The sequence below is a fragment of the Tinamus guttatus genome, unplaced genomic scaffold, assembly GCF_059628265.1.
Source record: "Tinamus guttatus ecotype Peru unplaced genomic scaffold, ASM5962826v1 Tinamus_guttatus_pri_ptg000241l, whole genome shotgun sequence".
Lineage (NCBI taxonomy): Eukaryota > Metazoa > Chordata > Aves > Tinamiformes > Tinamidae > Tinamus > Tinamus guttatus.
The window spans coordinates 269,672-293,594 of record NW_028288775.1 but is presented as its reverse complement, the minus strand read 5'-3'; the positions used below and the strand labels follow the sequence as shown (position 1 = coordinate 293,594).

At 42.5% G+C, this 23,923-nt stretch overlaps 1 protein-coding gene across 1 annotated transcript in view; it reads left to right on the top strand.

The window, feature by feature from the left end:
• Positions 1 to 7,656: 7,656 nt before the first annotated feature.
• Positions 7,657 to 23,923, top strand: part of PUS10 (pseudouridine synthase 10) — a 30,741-nt gene continuing 14,474 nt past the window's right edge. The window contains exons 1-6 of the mRNA XM_010216730.2: positions 7,657 to 7,809; positions 9,248 to 9,514; positions 11,267 to 11,353; positions 18,638 to 18,672; positions 21,559 to 21,670; positions 23,250 to 23,311. Of these exons, the coding sequence (XP_010215032.2) occupies positions 7,684 to 7,809; positions 9,248 to 9,514; positions 11,267 to 11,353; positions 18,638 to 18,672; positions 21,559 to 21,670; positions 23,250 to 23,311 (689 nt within the window). The 5' untranslated portion in view covers positions 7,657 to 7,683. The remainder of the gene's footprint in view (positions 7,810 to 9,247; positions 9,515 to 11,266; positions 11,354 to 18,637; positions 18,673 to 21,558; positions 21,671 to 23,249; positions 23,312 to 23,923) is intronic.

The window sequence follows — 23,923 nt, the reverse complement described above, 5'->3', positions numbered from 1 at the left end:
TAACTGCGTGGAGGACCTGGTCATGGGTGAAGTTCGCAGGTCTCCATCATGCTTGAAGCTGTCGCTCTTTCTCTGTGGCCACATCCCACACCATTTTTTCAGATCTTGGTGGGGAGGACTCTGTTGTCTCCGTCTCTCGATATACTTGCAAGGACACTCTGCACCCATGTCTGGGTCTGGGTGCAATGAAGAACAAGGGACACATTATTTTGTTCAATTCCCAGTGCTTTCAGCACGCCTAATGATCTCTACATGGGGTCGCTGGTCCTTCTGTGCCCCTCATACTGGAGCTTGGTTGTTGCTTCATTCTTGTATTCTATACTGAAGTTATGTCCCTAGTTTCTCTGCAAGGATACAAGTCAGAGTACGGCTCTCAATCCTCCTCCTTCCCCAGAACATCTGGTCCACTTGCAGGGGAAGGTGGGAGGGGCAGGTCAGGGTGTGGGAGGGTGGATGGGGAGGGAGGGCAGTTGCCTTAGTTTTCAAGAATCCTGTTTTCGCCATCTCAGGGATTATTTTGATTCTTGCCCCCTCCATTTCAACACCATCTCCCAATCCTCCTCCTTCCCTGGAACATCTGATCCACTTGTGGTGGGGAGGCACAAAATGAATGGGGCGGGGAGGGGGCTTAATTTTCCAGAAATCCTCCCCTGGGATCCCATTCAAGTATTCCTCTATGGTTTAATACCAACCCTTCCCTAGCAGGGAAGGTACTAGAGTTCACTCCAGATTCATATACTGCAGTCAAGGTGGCTATTGCACGATTCACATGGGGTATCCCTCTCATCAGGGTAAGGGGCGTCCACTCTTTGGCCAACCCTCTATTGTTGGGCACTCTGATTGATTGAATCATCTGGACCTTCCCTGGTTGCAGCACTCCAGCAGCTTAAAGAGTGTATAGCTTGATGTATATGTGTATAGCTTGATGGCAGTCGGTCGCAAGTTTTCCCTTGACAGGCTGGTCACTCAAACCCCAAACGAAGGTTACTTCACCTCTGCGCTTTTCTGGGTTCCTGTGCAATACTTTGACCTCCGCTCCCGTGTCCACCAAGGCACGAACCATTTGTCTGTTTTGTTCCGACAAATAAATGGTACTTGTAACGAATGGTCGATCATCTTGGCGAGCGATGTTACACTGGAACCTTTCGGACACTGGAGCTTGGCCATCCCCCTATTCTTGTTTTGGGCGTCCAAGCCTCTCCTGAGGGGAAAAAACTGGTTCCAGTTCTTCCTTTGGTCTGAATTGTAACACTATCCACTCTACATCCTCCTGCGGGTGCAATACCTGTGATCTATCAGCCTTGGACGTTATTCCTGAGCGTTGCTTGGTCGCCTGGACATTATATCGGTGTGCTAGTTGGTGTAATACTTCTGTTGGTTTCCCATCAATTTCCTGTCTATCAACGCCCTTCTGTAAAAGCAGACAGAAGAGCCGAGCTCGCTTCTCAGATTCCGACCCTGCGTTCCCACTCAGCCCTCTTTTCTCACTGCTGCCTTTTCCATCCACCTCTAACACCAATCCTGGAAGGTCCCCTATCTGTTGCAATTTTTCAGTTATGTTCTCAATAGGGTTTCCTTGTTCTGACATCAGAACTGGAATTAGATAGGGGCACCATGCTCCTGGGCATCCCTCCAACAACTTATTTTGCATCCCAGGTAACAACGGCTGTTGTAAATAAAGCTCTGGACTTCCCAATTCTATAGCAATCTTCAAGGCCTCTGCATTAAGCATGTGGCACCCTTGTCTTATAGTTACCCAGGAGAAGCTGAATGGGGGCCAATCGCTGTCATTAGTGTGGCGGTAAGTGAGACCCTCGGTTACCACAGCAATAAGACTCTTGTCGCTTCTGTCCGCTCTTCACAGGGCAGACTGTACATACATGTCATTAGTTAACCCCAAAAACCTCGAGGCATCGACACTGTCAATTATCACCGAATCGGCCCCTTCTTCCATTAATCTTACCATCCAGGACTGTGATTTCTCCATGGGTTGTTGTTTGTATTTGCTCAACAGATTTTTAATATCTTCGGGAGTGAAATCGGTTAGTTCATCCTGTCGCACCACTTGTCCTGGCCCTGGCAGCACAGCTTTGCTTCCTATTACCGGGGCGGCTTGCCTTTTTGGTTTGTCCTGCGATGGGCCCTTCTCCTCTGGTATGGGGACTTCCTTGTCTGATTCCCAAATATCCCCATCCCAAGTTTCCGGGCCCCCGTCAGGGTCGATGACAATGGTCTGCACCTGGCTCCCCTTCTGCCCCAGTTTTCTCCCTCTCCTGTTCTTTACCACTCGTACCATGTACTCTGTCGCCAATTTAGCACATTTCTCCTCCAGGAGCTCCCTCTGATCATTGACCTCCAGCAGAGCCTGCCTCTGCAGCACCTGGGTGGCTCGGACTGCCTGTAACTGCTCTTGGAGGAGCTGATTCCTCTCCTGTTCCTCCTTTAGCTGCCCTGCTAAAATCTTATACGCACACAGCAGAGCAACTCCCATCCAACCGGCATGTTCCAGTCGGACTGAGTACTTAGTACGGTCAGTCTCCCCAAACCGACCCCCAATACTGTAACACCGCCATGGGGTCCCTCTGAGTCCACGTTTCTGGAGATACCCGGGTGCAGGTCTCCCATCAGTTCCGTAGAGCATTCCATGGTTCTGGCCCCCATTCAGGGCATTCCCTTGGAGGCACATCCTCACTGCAGTCGCCAGTGCTGCCTGCAGCTCTCCCGAAAAAGAACCACCGCATGTCGCACACACAATAAAGACCACAAACACAATCAGCACGAACACGATTTCTATCTGGTGGCACAACCTCATGTAGCTATGCACTCGTCTTAGTGAGTTCCACTGTTTCAATAGCACAATGTCTATCCAGTGGCACGACGTCACCTAGCTATGCACTCCACTAGTGAGTTCCACTGTTTAATTGCCAAATCCCATCCTTGTCATCACTTATGTTCCGGATGGACTCAGGATTCGGCAATAATCACGCAGAACGAGGTGGCTACATCGAGCATTTATTCAGGTGAAAGCACATAAAAGCAGCAAAGTATGGATAACTACTCACAAGGTGACACCTGCCGGTGGGATACTGGACCTCAACATCCTCTCAAGCAGGCAGATCAGAGAGAGAATTGCTGACCGGCTCCTGCAGAGACAGCGTAGGTCTCAGAGTTAGGAGTTTCTCCTCCCCGCCGCTCTCTCCGCACTGTCCCCTTTATGCTCGATGCATCCTGGAACATAGGGTCATTATGACCCAGGAGGCAGGCCAAGGGGGCAAACTCTGCCTTCAGTTGTGCAACTCTTCCCCCCTGGGTGCACAGGCGCCCATACCAGTGGGGAGTCCCAGTCCTCAATTCGAGGGTCCTGCCTTCCTCCTCTTCTTCCTCATTTCCAGGTGTTTGGTCTCCAAAGCTAGTTTGGAGGATGTCTGTGGTTAAGTTGGCTACAAGCCTGGTTGAGCGGCCGGTTTCGACAGGTTTTTGGAAGGGGCTGCCTGTGAACTGGGCTGAGCAGCTGCATCCACACTCCTTATTGCTCAGCCCAGGCAGGCAAACATCTTTGTTCTCAAGATCTGGCCTCTGCTTCCAACAGGAGATTTTTATGACTCTACAGATCATAGAAATTTCCATCTCCAATACACCTTCCGAGGCCTCCGTGGACACAGAGCTGGGGGAGGGCCCTACGAGTTTTTGTGTGGCCTCCTGGACCCTATGTGTGCACTGGGTTGGCAGGGCACTACGGACTTTCATGTGGCCTCCCAGTGCCTCCATGTGCACTGGGCTGGGGGCCCCTATGGCCTTTCATGTGGCCTCCCGGGGCCTCTGTGCAAACACGGCTGGGGGTCCCTGCAGGCTTGGGTGCAGCCTCCCAGGAACTCCGTGTGCACGGAGCCGGGGGGGTTCCTATGGGCTTTCGTGCGGCCTCCTGGGGCCTCCATGTGCCCAGGGCCGGGCGGGGGGGGCGGACATATGGGCTTTCATGTGGCCTCCCAGGGCCTCTGTGCTCGTGGAGCCAGGGCACCCTATGAGCTTTGGTCCAGCCTCCTGCGACCTCTGTGCGCACTGGGCTGGGGGGGCTCTACGGGTTTATGTGCAGCCTCTACGCATACTGGGCCAGGGGAGCCCTACAGGCTTTTGTGTGGCCTCCCAGGGCCTCCATGTGCCCAGGGCTGGGGGTGGCCGTATGGGCTTTTGTGCCATCTCCAGGGGTCTCCATGCGCAAGGGGTGCAGGGGCAACCTACGGGCTTCTTGGGGCCTCCTAGCGTACTGGGTTGAGGGGGGCACTATGGGGTTTTGGGCGCTGTCCCAGGGCCTCCCTGCACACGGGCCCTGAGGGGACCATACAGGCTTTCACGTGGCCTCCCAGCGTTTTGGGGTGCAAGGGATCGGCAAGGCCATAGTGGCTATCATTCAGTCCTGGGCCTGGGGCCTCCATCTGCACTGGGCCAGGGGGGCCCTATGGGCTTTCATGCAGCATCCTGGGGTTTCCATGCTCACAGGTCCAGGGATAACCTACAGGCTTTCCTGTGGCCTCAAGGAGCCACCATGAGCACATGACTGGGGCGTCCCTAGTGGTATTTGTGTGGCCTCCTGAGGCCTCAGCGCACAGTGGGCCGGAGAGGGGGCCAAAGGGGCTTTCCTGTGGCCTCCCGGGGCCTCTGTGCGCATGGGGCTGGAAGGACCCTACGGGTTTTCCTGTGGCCTCCCGGGGCCTCCGTGTGCACTGGGCCGGGGGAGCCTCATGGGATTTCTTGCAGTCTCTGGGCACTCTGTGCACATGGGGACAGGGAGGCCCTACAGGATTTCGTGGGGCCTTGCAGGGCCTCTGTGTGCATGGGGTAGCAGGGGCCCTGTGGGATTTCCTTCTGCCTCCAGGGGCCTCTGTGTGCACTGGGCTGGGGCGGCCCTACAGGGTTTCTTGCAGCCTCCTGGGGTCTCTGTGCGCACTGGGCCTGGGGGCCTACGGGCTTTCGTGCCACCACTTGGGTCCTCTGTGCACACTGGGCTGAGGGGGGCCCTACGGATTTTTATGCAGCTTCTGGGACGTCCGTGCGCACTGGGTCGGGGGGTCCCTATGGGCTTTCATGCAGCCTACCAGGGCCTCCAGGCGCACGGGGCTTCATGGGCCAAACGGGCTTTCATGCAGCCTCCCGGGGCCTCCATGCTCACTGGGCCTTGGGAGGCCCTATGGGCTTTCACGCGGCCTCCCAGGGTCTCCATGCGCCCAGGGCTGGAGGGCCCTACGGGCTTTTGTGGGGCCTCCTACAGCCTCCGGGTGCATTGGGCTGGGGAGGGGGGCCTACAAGTGTTTGTGTGTCCTGCAAGGGCATCCAGCCATATGGGGCTGGGTGGGCCCTATAGGCTTTCGTGCTGCCTCCTGGGGCATCCATGCACACTGGGCCTGGAGGTGCTATGGGCCTTCATTGGACTTCCCAGAGCCTCCGTGTGCACTCTCTGCCGGGGGGGCCCTACGGGCTTTCGTGCAGCCTCCTGGGGTCTCCGTCCAGCTGGAACTCTAGCCTAGGTGAAAGATACCCATGTAAAAAGCGTTAAAGCTATTCATTGTATTGATGAGAAAAGCATGAAATGCTGCATCTGGATTCAAAATTGATACTGTAATATCTAAGAGACTTCTGTGTACATAGTAGCCTCCCTTATGATCTACCAAGATCATTTAGGAATGTGGCAATGGAAAATCTATTTTATTTCCAGCACGTATTTTTGGCTTTGCTCTGTAACAAGCCCACTGTACACCAGGGCCTCCTTTGAGCTTAGCATTAGGGAAAAGGACGTGTGACGTAAATTAGAATCCAAGCAATTATAACACAACATCTGGAAGAGTTCTGGGTCCTCCGATTGCTCCCTCTCCTTGTACTATCTAATTATTTTTATGGCCCACCTGTGAACCAATTTATCCCCATTACTACTCGGCAGAAAAAAAAAAAAAGTTATGGGACAGTTTTATTATTTTTTTAAATGAACTTTTATCCCTTTGCATGCCCATAAGTCCATGCTATTTTCTCTACGCCTTGTGGCAGGACTCTGCATGCAACACGACGGGTATTCGACCTGCACGAAGCAGCTCTCCCAACTGTTGCTGCTTCATGAAAAACCAAGCGCGCAGAATCCCCCTTAAAGCCAAACATATTGCTCAGCTCCCGCGAATCTTTGAGCCCCCACGGCCTCGGCACGAGGGACGCCGCGGGGAGCGCCGGCCCGGGGAGGGGGCGGCGCAGACACCCACTGGAAGGCGGGCGCCAGGCTGCCCGCGAGCCGCCCGCTCTCCTGGGGCCTGGGTCGCGGCAGCGGCTGCGCCGCCATCTCCGCCGCGCTGCGGGCCCCCCTCCGCCCCGGCCCGGCCCTCCCGCCCGGCAGGCGCCAAGTGAGAGCGCCGAACCGTCCACCGCCCGGCCTCCAGGCGGGGGCAAAGCTGACTCGCCGCCGAGCGCGGCTTGATGTCCTCGGCCTGGCGGCTACCTATGCCTGCGCCGGCTGCGCCGCGAGGTGAGCGCCCCTCCGCCGCGCGGGGGTCCCGGCCCGCCCTGCCGCTCGTGACGCGTCCCGCCGCGCGCGCGGCTCCGCTAACGGTTCTAACGGTCGCGGCGTGCGGGGCGGAGGGAGGCGAGCGGGGGCGGAGGTGCGGGCGAGGCGGCGTTTGTGCCCTGGCGGCTCTTAGCCCGCGTTTTGGGGCCGTAGAAAACGCGTGAAATCCGGACGGTTGCATGTGTGGGGGTGGCGGCGGTTGCGCGCTGCGGAGAGGGGCGTCAAAAAAAAAAAAAAAAAAAAGTCTGCCCTTGTAGTCCAGACACGGCCTTGACAGTCCCCTCCCCCCCCCCCGCTTTTTTTTTTTTTAATGTACCTTAGTTCAAGTGATTGTAGCTAGAAACATCTTGTGACGATTCAAATCTCGATTAGGTAAAGGAAAAGAAAACAAAACAAAAAACCCCTAAATGTTAAAAAAATAGTAGCAGCTTAAAGTCTTCTAGTAGTTCTTACATTCTGTCTTGAATAATCCATATTCAGGAGAAAGTGAATTAAGTTAAGTTTGCTTGTACTGAGAAGGGTTCGAGAAGGACTGAAACCTTAATAACAACTATGCAGTGAGCTCTTTGGTGGTACAGGACACTGGAAGACACCGGAGACTGAGCGGCATGGGGAAGGCAGGGATACATTGCCTCCTTAGCATCTTGTGATATATAAGAACTAGGAGGTATCAAATGTTGCTCACAGAAACAAAGCCTAAAACAAAATCAGGGGATTTTTCCTTCACTAGGTAGTAAACCTGTGGAATTCCTTGTCAAAGGATGTAGCAGAAGCAAAACATTTCAAGCTGACTGGACTTGACAGAGGTGCAGCACCTACTTGCTCTGCTTTTAATCTTCCTGTGCCATTTATTTCTGCTCGCTGTTGGAGACAGTCGGCTAACTGAGCCCTTCTTTTGAACAACTATTCTTATGTGAAGAAAAAAGTAGAAGTGAGTATCTCACAGGGGTTAGTATTTCTGGGAGTTGGTCCTCCCAATTAGTTGTGCCTTTGACTTAAGACAGCTAGATGTCCCAAACTTTTTCCAAAGGATGAAAAGAGAAGAAAAATCTAAGTGCTGCTCTGTTAAGTGAGTCATTTTTTTTTAATTATATGTATTCTAAGCTTGCTTTTTTCTTTGTTTTTTATTAGAATTATCCATCATGTCTTCACTAACAGAAAAGGACAGACCTATTGTTCAGCTGTTATTGAACACGGGCACTTGCCCGCGATGTATTTTCAGGTTCTGCTGCGTGGGATCACAGGCACCTTATAAACGTCCATACAAGGTTTCTTCTTTGTATTCCTAATTAGACTCTGTGAAGATGAATGCAGTGTTCTTTGCATTTACTTGATTTAGAAGGACATTGTATTATTGGGCTCTTTACCTGGGAGAATAATGCTTTACAAAATGAGTCAGGAAAAATGACTGCTGCTTACATAATGCAATTTTATTGAGTAATTACGGGAATGGTAGAATATAACAATTGTTGTGGGTTAAATGTTAAGTTTGACTGTGAAAGTTGCTAAGTATTTCCCGAAAATACCAGAAAACAGGGCATTTCAGCTGCTTCACAGTATGATTCTATCACTTTGGAGCCAAAGCAGCTATGACAGCTTTCTCTGTTCTTTTCCGTTTCATATAAGAAGGAGCAAAGGAGCAGTGGGTCAGTGCAGCTGAAGTGGAGGAGGAACCATGTGTGCGCAAAAATGTGCCTCCATGTGCACCATGTGTACCTCTTCCAGTAGAACTGATTAGAGTGCTGTAATTAAGAATTGCTGAGCACAAGCTAAGTGGAAGTTTTCCTTTTTTAATCATTGAAAACAGTGTTATCGTGCATCTTTTTTGAGTAAACTTACTGAATTCCAGCAGTATTACCAGCATTTTTCTAAGTGTGCACCATCATTCTTGCCCTTATTCTGTCTGATGTTCCTCCACCTGTTTTTGTCCTTCTGTTTCTTCTCCATATGTTTTTCCATTTTTTTTTCCAAGACCTCTCTCATTGTTCAGTGAGATAATAAACCTCTATTTATTTAACTTTAAATAAACATCTTCTTTTGCCTGGTCTAGTGCATATACATTTTGTTGTTACGCTTTCATTTGAAGGTGTCTGTCTTGATCTATTCTACTGATGTTCAAGTTCAGACTCTGGAATTCATCTTTTATAGCTTTCCTCCCTATGCTTTTCTATTTTCTGTCCATTATTTCAGACTTGTATGCCATTTGTTGTTATTTGTGGCTTTACCCACTTTTCCTGTGATTTGCAACAACACAGTAACTGCTTGTTACTGAAGATATTTTAATAAATCTTTCTTTCTGAACTACATTTTAACCTTAACATAGTTCCTAAAATTCAGAGATGTGCAGGTAATTCTTCCCTGTCCTCACTAGCACACCCTTTAATTTTCATTTAGTTTTCATTGATTAGTGATGGGGCCAAAGATAAATGCATTTCTGTAGGTGAGGAATGTTCTAGTCTTGTTGATTGATATGAAGAAGTCTGTTCAGTAAAGGTAAATTTCTCTGGGTAACGTTTTGGCAGAAGTGCAACTTTGTGCTTTTTAAATGGTGTGGATTTTTTTTTTTGGTATAAATAACAAGTTTTTAATTAGACTAAGGCTATTCTGGAGTGATTAACACTGCCTTTTAGAATGTGTTACAAGCTTGCTACAGCATTGAAGAAAAGAGGAAAAATCAACAGCAGTGGTATTTGTCTTTTATACTAGGATTTAATGAAGGAGTTGAAGGAATTTCTGAAAAAACATCCAGAAAAAGATGGTACAGTCTGTTTTGAAGTAGCTGATCCACCCTGTAAGAGAATCAGGCTTGAAAACCTGGAAGAGGGGCCTGATGATCTGTACCAGAATGGAGTGGTCAAGCAGATTCCTTTGGTTAATGAAGATAATACTGCTTTGGAGAGCTCACCAGTGAAGGTTTGCAGTGTGTGTTTGGGGATTCTTCAGGAGTTCTGCGAGGCGGACTTTGTTAAAAAGGTAAATGTTTGGTTCTTGATTTGTATATTTGCTTTTCTGGGAACTGATGAGTGCTGGAGCCTTAAGGTGTACATCTGGTGATTACAAGCCCATGCAACTAAACCAGCAAGATAAGGGAGAACAAGCTGAAACATTTACTCAGGTTGAATGTTTGAAGTGTAGGTGGCGCTATTCAACTACACACTGCTAACTGACACGGTGCATGCCCCCCTCCTCTGCACTTGGGAAATAAAATTTGTGTCTCTGTGACTGTATTTTACCCAGGCCTGGGGGGGCCTAGCTTAAAAAAAAAGGCGGGGAGAAGAAGAAAAGAGAATGAAGGTGCAATGGAGTGACTTATTGAAACATATTTTCCAAACCAAAGAACTAACAGATACTTGGTTAGATTAATTTAGGAGACAATACTGGGTCAGCTATTTAGAGTACCACTCTCTCATTGTAAATAATGATGCCTCTTCACTTCTCCCTTTAATGGGAGAGTATGGAGGCTGTGCTATTCAGCTTAGCTTAGCTATGTGCTGTTAATGTACCAGAACTATGTCTTTACCATATACTAATACTGAGAAAGTCACAGAAGAATACAGAAGAATTTTGATGGAATAACAGATTATAGGTGCTGCAGGAAGTATGTATCAGGGGAGAATATGGGCGTAATGAGTATTGCAGACATCATGTCTGAGAAAAAAAGTTGCCTATGTAACCAGCTGAAATATCAGCTGGAAAATCCCAGTGCAGTTGAGGTGTTTAAGTTTTTAACAAATAAGTTAAGAGTAAGTCAGATTAAAAAGTATTTGGCATAATGGCATGAATATATCAAAAATGAGACTAAATAGAAACGATATAAAGCATTGTATGTAGTTTCTGTTGTTGCAGGGCATTTTTTTCAGTTTAAAAGTTTCTTTTTTGTTTCTGTTGGCAGAGTGTATATACTTGTTTCAGATTCACACTTTTGATGTAAAATCTGACAGCATTTGTAAGGCCCACAAAGCCTGATTCTCTAACAAAACCTGTTTCTCTAACAAGGAAATTTCCTAATCTGAGATATTGTTTTCATCTTGAAAGCTCAGAACAAGTCTTTTTTATTTATAATCATTGACATTTTGGACATTCTCTTCTTGCATGTTTAAGATTATTTTTGGAGAGACATCTAACCATTAGCTCTTAGTAGCCTACTTTAAAATGTTTTGGGAGTGTTTAGCTTTCTGCTTTATTTCCAGTGGCAATTTTGTTTTTTATGTCAAAGCACACTAGAAATCTAGGCTATGTTCTGGTCTATGTGTGTAGTAATTGCATACTAATCCTGGAAAAACATAGGCATTCTGTTGTAAACTAAAGGATGAAATACTACTTTCGATTCTTACTTTGAAAAGCAATAGAATTAAAACTGTGGATTTGTGTTTGTTCCTGGCTTGTCCCAGGACCTTACACATATTTATTGTTGTAGAATACATGCTGAGTCAACTGTTCTGGCCTTTGATCATTGTACTTTGATTCTTGTACCAAAAATTATGTATGTGATTGGTTTTAGGCTTAAAATACAGAGTTAGATATTTCATAATGCTGCAGTAATAAGGATACCATTTATTGGTATCCTATTAAAAGCCAGACAAAACTTGTGTTTCACTAAGTCGTTAGAGATTACCATTTTGCATATTTAGCATCTGACAGTGTATTAATATGGATTTGCAGTGATTACACTAGATTATCAACTGAGTTTCATTGCTGGAGTTTAATATTGAAATCTTCTTGCAGGTGTGTCAAAAGGTTAAATCTGCTGACTACCAGTTTACTAGTTTTGTGCTTTCCGTATCCCTGCCCCCACAGCTGTCTGTTAGAGAGGTAAGTGCTTATAAATATTTCTTGGTTACTTAAATGCATAGTAGAGAAAGCATCTTGGTAACATGCAAGCTGGAGGTGGTTTGATTTTAATTGCTATTGTTTTAAAAGAAAACACATGCTAAAAGTGAAATCTGTCCTTCTCTTCCTTTTTGCTGAGCATTATTTTAATTAATAAAGTGTCTGAGTTGCTTCAGATGTCAGTTAGCCCAGAAGTACATCAGAAAAACTGAAAGGAGTTTCTTTAAACCCTTGGTGTCTTGCTGCCTTTGGTACAGATGCCAGCTCTGCTTTGTGGATCTTCTTGGAGAAGGAACTGCACAGCTGGTGCCTTTCCTGAAATAAATGATAATTGGTAGTGCAGAATGCAAATGAAGGAATTTGAAGATGGACTCTTTATCTCTGCAGCATTTTAAATGATGTAAAAATATGTATTTTTAGTAGTCACCTGTCTTGGCCATTGTTGAAAAAGTAAATGAATGTAATTGTAAAAGTACTAATTTTGATGGCAATTTTTATCAAACTTAAATTATTTACATTTCAATTATTTAAGTATAGAAGACAGCAGTAAGATGGACAGGTATATAAGTGACGTATTTTGGAAAATTGAATAAATATCCTAAGTATAGTTTAGCATGATCAGTTGTGCGATGTTTTACAATGTTTACCTGCTTTGTGACATGAAGTGATGCGAAAGTACTATTGTAAAGAGCAGCATGTAAATCTTCCAGATAGATGCCTCCTGTGGTAAGATGTAGTAGAAGCTTCAGTGAATGTGGCAAAATGAAGTGTAGGTCATCCTGAATTTATACATAAATCTGAGGTGAGGCCTGTTCTTATCCCACATAGTTTGATTATTAAATAACCTGCAACGCCTTTAGACTTGAATAGCAGTGTTAATTCTGGTATCTCAGGCAAATATCAGTGCGGTAACTGTTTTGTGCTAATGTATACTTTACTCTAAGCCTGCTAAGACTCTTAACTTTCCATCCTAAATTAAGTATACTTAGTGTGTTCACTTCAGCTGCCAAAGAATACCAGAACAGATTGCTTTGTGCTTTCTGGCTGGATTAAGTCTTTCAGACTAGCCAGGTGTATGGGTGCATGTGTTCATGTCCATGGTGCTCTTCAACTTCTCAAAAAGGTCAAAAGTAGCCCAACTTGATGTCTCTAGTGATAACTTCTGATGTGCTGGCCTGTGTGTTTAAAAAAAAAAAAAAAAAAAGAGGAGCCTTATTATTTTCATGGTACTATAGATTAGTACTTTTCAGTTTCCAGTTTACTTTGACTAATCATTGCTGAGGCCTTCTGTGTTCGTTGTTGTAGCCTCAGTCAGCAGAAAACAAAGGGATGTGCGAATCCCAACTGCAGTTTCCATGCCATCAAGTTATTAGTACTTTTTTTATTTTTTCATTCACCTTTAACCTGGCTACAGTTTATCTGGCTTAAAAATAACCTATTTTTCTTATTCATAGCTTGGCTATATAATTATATATAAAGAAAGAAGAATGTAATGCTACTGGTCTTTCACAGCCTCTCCGTGGGTTTATTGCCATAATGTCTCAGTAGAGGGTGTTATTGCATTGCAGTTTGAGCTCTGTCATGTTCTCACAGTAGTCTGAACAAGTAGAAAAAGTGTTTCTGCCTGTTTTTGAGGCAGTCTTGGCTGCAAACAGAGGCTAAAGATAATCGTTTCCTTCGAAGAGTTCCTCTTGCCGATTGAATTGTTGCATGTTGCCTGGTACTTGATGCACTGAAAGTGTGTGAGCTAGAAAAAATCACCTGGCAAAGATAGTTGGTGAAAATTGTACATTTATAGCAACTTTGTCTTCTATGTGCAATAAATTATCAGTTTGATAAAAGGAGTAAGATGCTGCTGTTATTTTTATCAGCACTTTTATCTTTATATTACTTCACATCCATTCCCTTCAAGATTTCTTGCCATTATGTTCAAGCAAGCAAACAGTACTTCAGTATGCCGTAGGACCAGGGGAATAAAAAACTGGTTAAGGAATAAGTAAGTGGGGTGGGATGATGGAGTAAAAACCTCCAAAATCAGATCTGCTGTCCTAGTTTCAGGTTACCTGGGAGCAGGGCTGTCTGAGGGGGCTCCTGCAATCCCTCTGTTCTATACCTGCCAGGTGCTAAAGCAGCTGGTCGTGTAGCTGTGCTCTGGTTGAAGGCGTGAAAATAGGGAGAGGCAAAAAAGAACCTCTTCAGAGTTGTGAATTTTTATTTGCCATCTATCCATTACTTCTAAAAATAATTAGTAGAAAAAGTTCCTGTTTTACAGTTACAGAAGAGCAGCAAGTAAAACAATAAGGCCATATCCCAGGATGCTTTGTGTTGAAAAACAGAACTTTAGAACTTTTTCTAAGTTCTTCTTTTAATTCTTTTGAACTGCACTGTACAAGAACAAACGTCATTTTTTTCATAAAAAGATACCCCCAAAGACAGCCTCCCTTCCATTGACCTTTTGTATGACACACAGATTTTTTCTGACTTCCTTTAAAAAAAAAAAAAAAAAAAAAACAGAATTTGTCTCTTAAAATTACCCTCAACAAATTTAATCATGACAATTGTCGTCCAAGCTTAAGATGCAGGGCAGGGCCTGAACAAGAGTGTGACATACAAATACTATCCAAGTGTAAATTTTATCTGCAATGCAAAGAATCTATTACCTCTTTTTGCAGATAGGATATCTTATTAAAATAAATCATAAATACAAGAGTTCCAAGTTTATCTCAGTCATGAGTGAGTCGTGCCCTTCAAGAAGGTGACTGTTCGCTGTGTCTGTAGTCTCAGTTGTGATCCGTCATCCCAGTACTTGCTACAAGGACATTGATGCAAATAGCATCTGTAGTCATTACTCCCTATAGGACTGTGTATACCTCATCATGGAATTCCCCATCTCAAGCTCTTTTCTAATACAGTGAACAAATGCAGTGGCTGGAATTGCACATGGTATTTCAACTGTTGCCACTGTGATCCCTCAGATAGCATTAGAGCATAGTGTCCTGCAGCGTGTAATCAGTATAGTGCCTGAGCTAGTGTGTTTCAGAAATCTATTTGCTGTTAAGCATTGCCCTGCGGGCTTGAGTTCTGTAATGAGCATTTTTCATTTTCAAACTACTTCACAAACATAAAGTAATTATGAAATAGAGGGTCTGGTCCCCTGCTTTGCATACAGAAAAAAGCAGAGAAAGCAAGGCAGGGGACTTGGTTGAATAGGATTCGGAATTTGGGATCTTTTGGCTTCTGTGTTCACAGTACCTTAGTTTATTCTTTCCTCTTCATTGAAGGGGGAAGGTAGTTTATTTAATTCTCTTTCACTTTTGAAATCAGGGGAAAGAAGATGAAATTTGATACGGGGTCTCATTTTATCATACTTATGGGCAGAAGATTTCTCTAGTTTGTAGTTGTGCCACTCGTAATATGAGTACAAGGGGTGAGATTAGCCACCTGAGTACTAAACCTGCAGGTACTTTAAATCATGAAATATAAGGCTGTTTGAATCAGCATTTGTCAACTGAAGAGCTGTAGACCTTGTTCTGTGGTTGCTATGTTCTCTAGTTAAGATGCGTGCTCCAAGAATTATGATTAGAAGCTCTATTTATTTGCGATTTCATCTACATAATATTCAAAGATTGCTATATGCTTCATAGTGTTTTGTGAAGCAGTCTTGCTCGCATTTGCTACATGTATAGTATAATGAATCACATTCACACCAAAACAGTATTTATCAGTACAATTACATTTATTCTGTTCAATAGGGTGCTTGTTTATGTATCGTGTATTTAAAAAGTTTGTGTTCTCTCTAGAGCATTCCTCTCTCCCCTTGGTTTTAAGATTCCACCATTCTTCTAGGCAGACCAAAGGCAAGATAGTAGAGAACAGTTCTTTTGACTGAGATATTTTGATTTGTTTGTTTATTAAAGCACTATATAAGCAGAAAGAAAGATAAAGAAAGAATTTAAAATGTTAAAGAATGTAGATCAGTGATATTTACTACTTTTGAAATAGGAACTCTTTTGGACACTGCAAGTGTGTCTGTAACTACATGAGAGGTTTATGGAGCTGCCTCTCTCTGACTCCTTACTGCTCCACAGGTGGCAAGCTACTAATTTTGGTTTCTCATTGTAGGCATGTAAGTAAGCTAAGTGACTTTGGTTTGGAATTCAGGGTAGTGAGACTGGACCTCTGGACTTTTTTTTTGGTTGGTGTTAGAGGAAAAAACATTTTTTATTTTTGTTCATAGAATCATAGAATTGTTATGGTTGAAAAAGACCTTTGAGATCATCGAGTCCAACCGTAATCCCTTCAACACCATTCATTTCTGTTAAACCATATTCCTAAACTCCTCATCTACATGTTTCTTGAAAACTAGTTATAGAAGTTTTTGGGTGTGATTTTACCCTTATTAATTGCTTTTGCACTGATAGGCATTTTGTTGAAATGTTGTGCAGCTCTTCTGAATATCTATGTCTAATATCTCTCTTGACAGAAATATAAGCATATAAATTAGTGTTCATAAAAGGGTGTGTTCCCCCCCATCCTGTCACTATGTTATCTTGTAATTAAAGGCAAAGATCTGTTGAGGTCAAAATTAAAATTATGGTTAACCGTAGGGCACTTGCACTGTACTGCAAGTGTAGATTAGTAAATTATGTTTTCATTGTGGTACAGAAAATGGAATTCATGCTCAGAGCACGTGGAGGAAAAAATTAAAGCCTTTAGGCTTTCGCACTAAACAAATTACTACAGTGAAATATCCCATCATTTTGTAGGATCAGGGTGTCAGTACGAAGAGGAATGAGTGAGACTGCGAAGGGATGCACCTCTAAAAATGTTTAGTTTCCCAGGGCAAAGCTGGTAAAAGATATGTTTTTGGAATCTTTTGCCATAGACAGCATTGGTTTTTTGAAACTCTTCAATATCTGATCCCTTTTCATTTTAAACTGTGTACAATTGTGTTGATTTGATGATAGTCCCTTGCACTTGCTTTTGTATTTCTTCTGTTGTACCTTCACACCACTGGTAGTTCTAGTTCTACTTTTAACTATTGTTAGAGTCAGTGGCAATATTGCCGCATTCTATTCCTTGGCTGGGACACTTAAGGGATGATATAGGGTCTTCTTTTTTCATCAGTGTCACTTATTCCAGAGGCCCACTACATTATGTTGCTTTCCATATATTAAGTTTCCAGAAGAGACAAATAGAATTTGAGGAGATTTTTGCTTGGATTGAGTACAGTCAAACTTTGCAACACATTGTCCAGAGAGGTTGTGCATTATCGGAGTCTGTTTTTGGAGGTTTTCAAGACCTGTTTGGCTATAGTCCTGAGCAGATTTGACTGATCTGCTCTGAGCAGGAGTTTGGATAGGGACCTCGTGAGGTTCCTTCCAACTGAATGATTCTATCGTTCACTTCAAGCAAATGCTACTTCTTGGCAGCTCTATACAAAGGAATGTATCTGGAGCTGCCGAAGAGGAGGATATCCACAGCAGGTCTGCAGAAAGCAACAGCAGGCAGATGAGAAATGAAAAAGAACTTGGGGTAAAATCTGCTCATCATTCTCAAATCAGGTCTTCCAGCAGTTTATAGATATGCTGTCTGATAAATAATTGTTAGTGAACTTCAGAGTTTTTATCAAAAGCAGTCTCTGATTTCTAATATTGTTCTTCAGCTTATGTCTCCCAAACTAAGTGATGTGATTTAAACGAGGGGACACTCCTCAGAGAAAGAGATTGTGATTACCATGAAACCAAGAATGGCTTTTATTTCATGTTTTGCTTTTGCTTTTTCTTTTTTAATTTATATGCCAAATCAATTTCCATATATGTGATCATCCATTTAGATATGCTTTTTCATTTCTTTATATGGTAGATAACCACTAGTTGCACTTGACTTAGGCTGTCAAAGCCTTTTTTTTTCCCCTCGTTATAGTGTTAATAGCAAGATTCAAAGTGTGTTTAATGCAACCTGATCTTTTTTTAAAAGCAAGGCAAGATTTGTGATAAATTGGTGGTGCCTTTGCCAAATTATATCTTAGAAAGATGCACCATATGTTTTGGAGATCTCGGCCTTCCTGGTGTCTTTTCAGTCACTTTCCAAATCGGTGCAATAGAAGACTGAATGCTCATTAATATTCAGTAATACTAATTTGTTTTTCATTTAGCCAGATATGCACATATATTATTAGAAATGTTTTTAAACGAGGTGATACTTGGTCTGGAATCTAAAGAAGCCTAATTGTTTGCCTGTGGGATAAAGCCAGTCTTAACTATCTCCCATGTTGAGGAGTTAAATTTTCAATGTATTCAAGTACAAGTGTACTGTAGTCAGAACACCTTTTAATTTTGCCTGTTTTATCTCCAATTATTTTTCAGTATTTTTCAGCTGGAAGAGTTGCCTAAAAAGGAGGGGAGATTCTGCATTTTTTTTCACATCATATGCCATATACACTTGTTATTTCAAAAAGATGAAATTTTAGATGCGACAAATAGGAGAATTGGAGGGAGGAGTGAGGAAAAGTAGAAGTTTTTAAAAGAAAGATAGAAGATTGAAAATGATATGACAGGCTATCTTTGGAAGTATTGTGTTGGCTAAAATCTAGTGAAGAAGAAAAGTAGTGAAGTATACAAGAAACAGGAAAATTTAAGTTGGCTTAAGAGAAAAAAAGAACTTTTATTTAGAAGTGTTTTCTTCTGACCATCAGCTTTTTGATGAACAGAGTTTTCGTGTGTCGGATTGCCCTAGAATCTAATCAGAGTTACTGCTGCTGGGACAGTGTCTCACTCGAAGAAGTGTACTTTCTGCCAAAAAGTTGTCCTTTTGTTTTACAGAGATACTAAGGCTTCCAACTGATGCAGTGGTAATTGCTTCAATTTTCTATTCCCCCAAAGACCTTACCATTGTTTTCTGTCAGGCAAGAGATGGGATAACAGACAATAAAATAGGCAACAGCCCATACAGAGCAAAAGATTCTCTGAGTGCTTTTGGGGAAAAAGAAAGAACCCTTCTTTAGATAGGCTTGCTGGTTAGTCTGCAGAGGAAAGTGCAAACTCCGGTTCTGTCCTACATACTTCTAAAGCAAATGCTAACTTATAATTCTAACACTTTTTAAATGTATATATATGTGTGTATATATATCTATATATTTCTCCTGAGCTTTGTAAACTTTAGTGTTCTGTCAACAGTCTCCGAATCAGTTGGAGTATTTTTGAGCCTGAATTTCACTTGCATTTTTTTTCTCTTTTCTTCCTGGGCATGGCTGGTGATCTATAGTGTGCTGCTTGGATGCTAGTAAAACGGGAAATCGGGTGAGTAATTTATTTTGGCAATCTTTATACCACTTATGACCGAATCCTCCAGATTTAGAGAAAGGAGAGAGGCTCTTACTATAATCTTTTTTTCCAGCATAGCAGTAATGAGAAACTGCTCATTGCACTTGACCTCCTGAGATGTGTCTGTTAGGAGAAATTTATGATCAAGCAATTAATATCATATTTTCAACATCAAGATGGGTACTTTGATATACAGGTACTTCTAAAACTTGTGGAATATGTAGAGTTGTTTCATCTGTCCTTGGCCAGGATTGTTACTTATTTTGTCTCCTCAAAGCTAATCATTAAGAAATTCAAAATTGGGATGCGCTGTCCTTTTATTTGTTTTGCCTTTTTTTTTTGTTATTGTCCATAGCTTTTATTATCTGTTTGTCAAGTAAGCCAGATACATCTTGTGCACAGAAGACATCACAAGATACTGACCTTTCTGTTTTTTCAAAATATTAGGTTTAGCTTACTTTAATAGTGACTGAAAATTGTTAGTCAGATGATGGTGAAAAATCCAAAATTAATGTCCTTGACAAACAAGTTTATGTGTAAAAGAGGTTTCTGTTGCAGCTAAGTTGGAAGCTGAGACTTGAACAGGAATCACCTGGACTATCCTTTCATTCTTAAAGCTGTGCTTTATAAGTTTGTTCTTAAAAGACAGTAACTTAGAAATTAAAAGTACCTTAGAAAGTAAATGGAAAGAAATTTTCTTTCATTCCTATGTCGTAATCTGTGATAGAAGAAATTGTCGCTGATGCTTTGAAAGTGTTCCTTTGGCTCTCTAGTTCAGTTGCTGTCTTTTCTAAGGCTACCATCCATTGTACCAATAAATTGGTGGTAATCTGTATCATTAATTGTGACTGGACCAGAGCTATCAAGTCACTTAATGCCAGCTATCAGAACTGGACACAGGGCATGCCTTTCCTTCCCTGGGGAGAAACAGTAAAGTAAAACAGTAAGCCAGCAGAATGGTTTCATATGCTGTAGAGAATACAGGAATCATTCTCTTCCAAGTGTTTTTTTCCAGGTATTTGGAGGTAGCATGCACTTTGAAAGAGCTTGCACTTCTGCATTAACTACCAAATCATTTTAGTGTACAACTTTTCATGTGCTTTACATCAATATAGAGTTTTTCTTTTTGAACTAAAGGAGAATGCTCATTCTGGGTAATTCAGCATTGCCACTTGTGTTCAGAAAAATCTAACTCATATATTGTTTTATAAGATTGAAAACTCTTTATTTTGCTGCTTGGATGCATGAACAACTAGGCATAAGATGGTTACAATATATAGTTACAGTTCATTACAAGTTAGAATTCAATTTTTGTTTCTATAAGGATAATAGTAATCAAGCATAAATTTGTTTTGTGTTTTCTCCAGGTTCCATTTTCTAGAATTATTTTTAAAATGGCAGGCCACTCAGTACAGGGACAGTAGCTCTGAGATACTAATGTGTTGTAGTGAGAAAGATGTTAGTACAGTGTTTACAAGTTAATTTTGACCCTTCTTTTATTCCTCAGTGTTTTGATGTTAGTTTAAGGGCCTGATTCCTTGTCTACTCCCATTCCTGGCCAACTGAAAATGTGTAGAGCTATTTTGAATGCAGAATTGTCTCTCAGGGCAAGATGAAAGAAAACTCCTGGGCTCAAAGTTAGTTTAGTATACTGGATTAATTTTTGATGGAAGCCGTGTTGGGTGGAAGTATCATTCGGAGACACAGTCAAAGATGATGAGTCACAAGTGAATTGAAATCATTTAGTACTGTCTTCACAGGCATCTGCTCTTCTACATTTCTCCCTCCAAAGGCAAAGACACAGGAGTTGAAATGTTGAGAGAATCAGTTGTGCCTGTCCCAGAGGATCAACTGAGATTGTCATGTGGGCTTCTGTCTTTATGAATTTGTGTTGATTGGAGTTTGTGCCTCCTTTAATGAAGAGCTAGATGGTTCTCTTAACAAGAGAATACAAACATAAATGTGTATATATGTATTTCTAACAAAAAAACCACATGCATATCTCTGAGCTGTTCTGTGGACTCTGAGGAAGCTTTTATAGCTTTGAATCTATCATGGAGCTATGGCCTGGGTTTCTGCAAAGCATGTTCCCACATAAAACAGAGAGAGGATCTATTTTAAAATTGTTAATGAAAGAAACATTGGCAAATAGAAAAAGGGCAAACCAAGGTATTTTTGGTTGGAACCTGTATGGGAGGCTTCTCAGTTGGCACAGGTGCTGCCCTGCAGGATCCAGATTCCCAGTTTACTTAAGCTGGACTAGCTCTTTTAGAAGTATCCTGCCTCCATCTGCATGTACTGCTGTCTTGCGTTAACACAATTGTTTATGTGACCAGCAAGAGAGCTGATCATTTAACTGATCTGACTGAAAAAATAACTTTCCTGGTGAGTTAGGATTCATTTTAAATGGAATCAGTGGACTGGTATGATTTAACATGCTATCTAGTGTCAGCATATGAAGGCTGACAGAAGTGTATGGCCTTTGCCAGGAAGAGACAACACAGTCTTATAGTTGCATGAGCTGATTGTAAAACTATACCCTTAGCTACTCCCAGCCAAACTCTGAAGTGTTTATCGGGAAGCCTTTTACCTGGAATCAATGACTGACCTTATAGCTTTGTAGTAATAAACACCTAGTTTATTAACTCTGTACAAACACTGAGTACGATCCCAGGAGATGATAGAACAGGCTTGCATTCTTCTGTGGCATGGTCTGTATGCCTAGTAGTTTGGTCCTGTTTATTTGTGCTTTGCTTGTTTGTCTAGGACTAGTTACTGAAGTTTGTGTTGGAATAGCATGTTGTATATCCATCTTGGAAAGACTCCTGTTCAAGTTATTGTTTCTTTATGCATGTGATTCAGAAAACTGGGCCTTTCCTTGGCAAAGGATGACATTGTTCAGCTGAAGGAAGCTTATAAGTGGATTATTCATCCCCAGTTGTCGGAAGAGTTGGGTGTTCCCGCTGATGGAAAGGTCCTGTATAAAAAAATGATTTTCTTTTCTCTCTTTCCTCTTCCTCTCTCTCTTTCTCTCCCCCCCGCCCCCCATCCCTCTCTCTCTCCCTTTCCTTGATCCTCTCATATTGATGAAGGTACATTCTCATTAAGCAATAAAAAAGTTGCACTCATGTTATCTTCACTGTAAGGAAAATTATTTTAACTTGAGATCTAGCTTCAGTACTGAAAAATCCCAATATACCTTTTTGTAGGCAGACCCCATTGCAATGACAGAAGCCACTGCAGTCTTTTACTACATCTCTGTTCTAGAGCAGCCGTCTTCCTTTTATCAGTGAGATTTCTCAGTTTTTTCATTTTCCAGAATCGCTGTTCTGCAGATGCTAAGGAATGCTTACATATTCCTTCGCGGACTTCCTGATTCTGCCTACACTGTTAGTGCATTTTCAGGTTGTTAGTGTGTTGTATTGCCATGTAGAAAAAGGGCAAACCAAGGTATTACTGGTTGGAACCTGCGTGGGAGGCTTCTCAAGTAGCAAGGCAAAATCTATTTGGGAAACGCTGAAGAACGAAGGACTGGTCCTTATTCATTTAATGACTTCTAGAAATAGGCATGTTGGAAGCTGTGATTGCAGTAAAGAGCTAGTAGGGATGCTATTTTTTTCCCCTATTTTCATATTTGATGTTTAAATTAACTAGACATTATGTCCATAACTTTTACCTGTCTCCAAGCCCTAGAAGTGACCACAGAACTAGACTCTGTGTGTTGATTGTCAACTTCCATAACAATTACAGGTTGCTTTTTCCACAGGGTACCAATTGAATGCATCCTTTTTGTCTTAGTGAAGAGAGTTATCCAGAAGTTATCCTGAAGAGGATCCAAGAAGCAAACTTCATACATACTGAGTTAGCAGAAGCCGTTCAACGCTTAGGCACTGAGCAACTCCAGACACTATGATACAATAAAAGTTACTTGTCTAGTGCTCTTTATGTACAAGGCACTTGAATATTACCCAATCTCCTCAATAGCCCTCCTGAGATATCCTGGTATCTGAATAACAGAAGTAATGAGTGTTGTTTGCCTAAGGCCAAAGAGGGAATTGGAAGGAGAATTAAGATTACGCTGGAGTTTCTGGTCTAGCTGTCAATCTACTAGGACATGTTGCCTTTCTTTGCCCCAAGGCCATTCAATCATTGCCCACAAAGCCCTCCAACAACATTTTGCAGTGGTGGCTACTGAGGTTTTTTATTTTTATTCATGCAGTACCCTGCTCTCGCAGAAGGTTTGTTAAGTTTAGTGACTGTAGTAGGCTTTGAGCAAATACTGTCTCTTGACTCAGTTCCCCTTGTGCAAAATGGGGCCAGTATCTATGATGTGTTTTTATGTTTTTAAGTGCTCTGAGATCTTTGGGTACTGCAGAAATGCCAATGCTATCATGATTAAAGATTTATTGCCCTTTTTTAGATGATGTTGCCGCATAAATGAGTTACTTTCTCTTTTGTCTACTTCACTGTTTTTCTAGTACTTCAATAAGGATGCTTGAACATACCCTCTCTATGCTTGTTTAACAAACTATTACCTTCCTTTTTTAATTTAGAGTTTGTTTGAAGTTAGCGTGGTCTTTGCTCATCCAGAAACAGATGAGGAGTGCCATTTTCTGTAAGTTTTAACATCAAAAATAAACAAAGATTTTTATCTAAATATTGTGCAACATGGTTAGTCTGGATTTGCAAATGAGAATTTGAAGTGTTTATAAACTAAAACTGCATCTGGATCTAAACTTCCTCATAGCCATATGGCACTTTCAAAGTCATTACTCTCTTCAATATAGGTGCATCATTTAAAAGAATAAATTCTAATAACACATTTAGAAGGAAAAAAACTCTTGAGGTGGTGTCTCGATTTTTCTGATCTTGTAGGAGACTTAGATAAGAGGGAAGGCATGGAAGTGAATTTATCTAACTTAGCTGGTCCATTACAAAAGGAAAAAAAGTCCCCTGACCACTGCATGTAGTCATTTTTGGGCTGTCAAAATAGAGCGTCTACTATTTTAATCCTTCTTTAATGCAAAAAAGCAAAATATTTCTGGGAATTTAGCTACCGTCTAATCTGATTTCTCAAAATCTAGCAGTATATTCTGGATAATTAGGTACCCTCTTCCTGTTTGCTGTTGCTTCCTGGAAAACAAGTTTCACTCAGTTTCATCACTTGTGCTCCTGCTACGTGTAAAATCCTGTCGTAGAAAGAGGCTTCCCTTAGAATTTCTCTGAC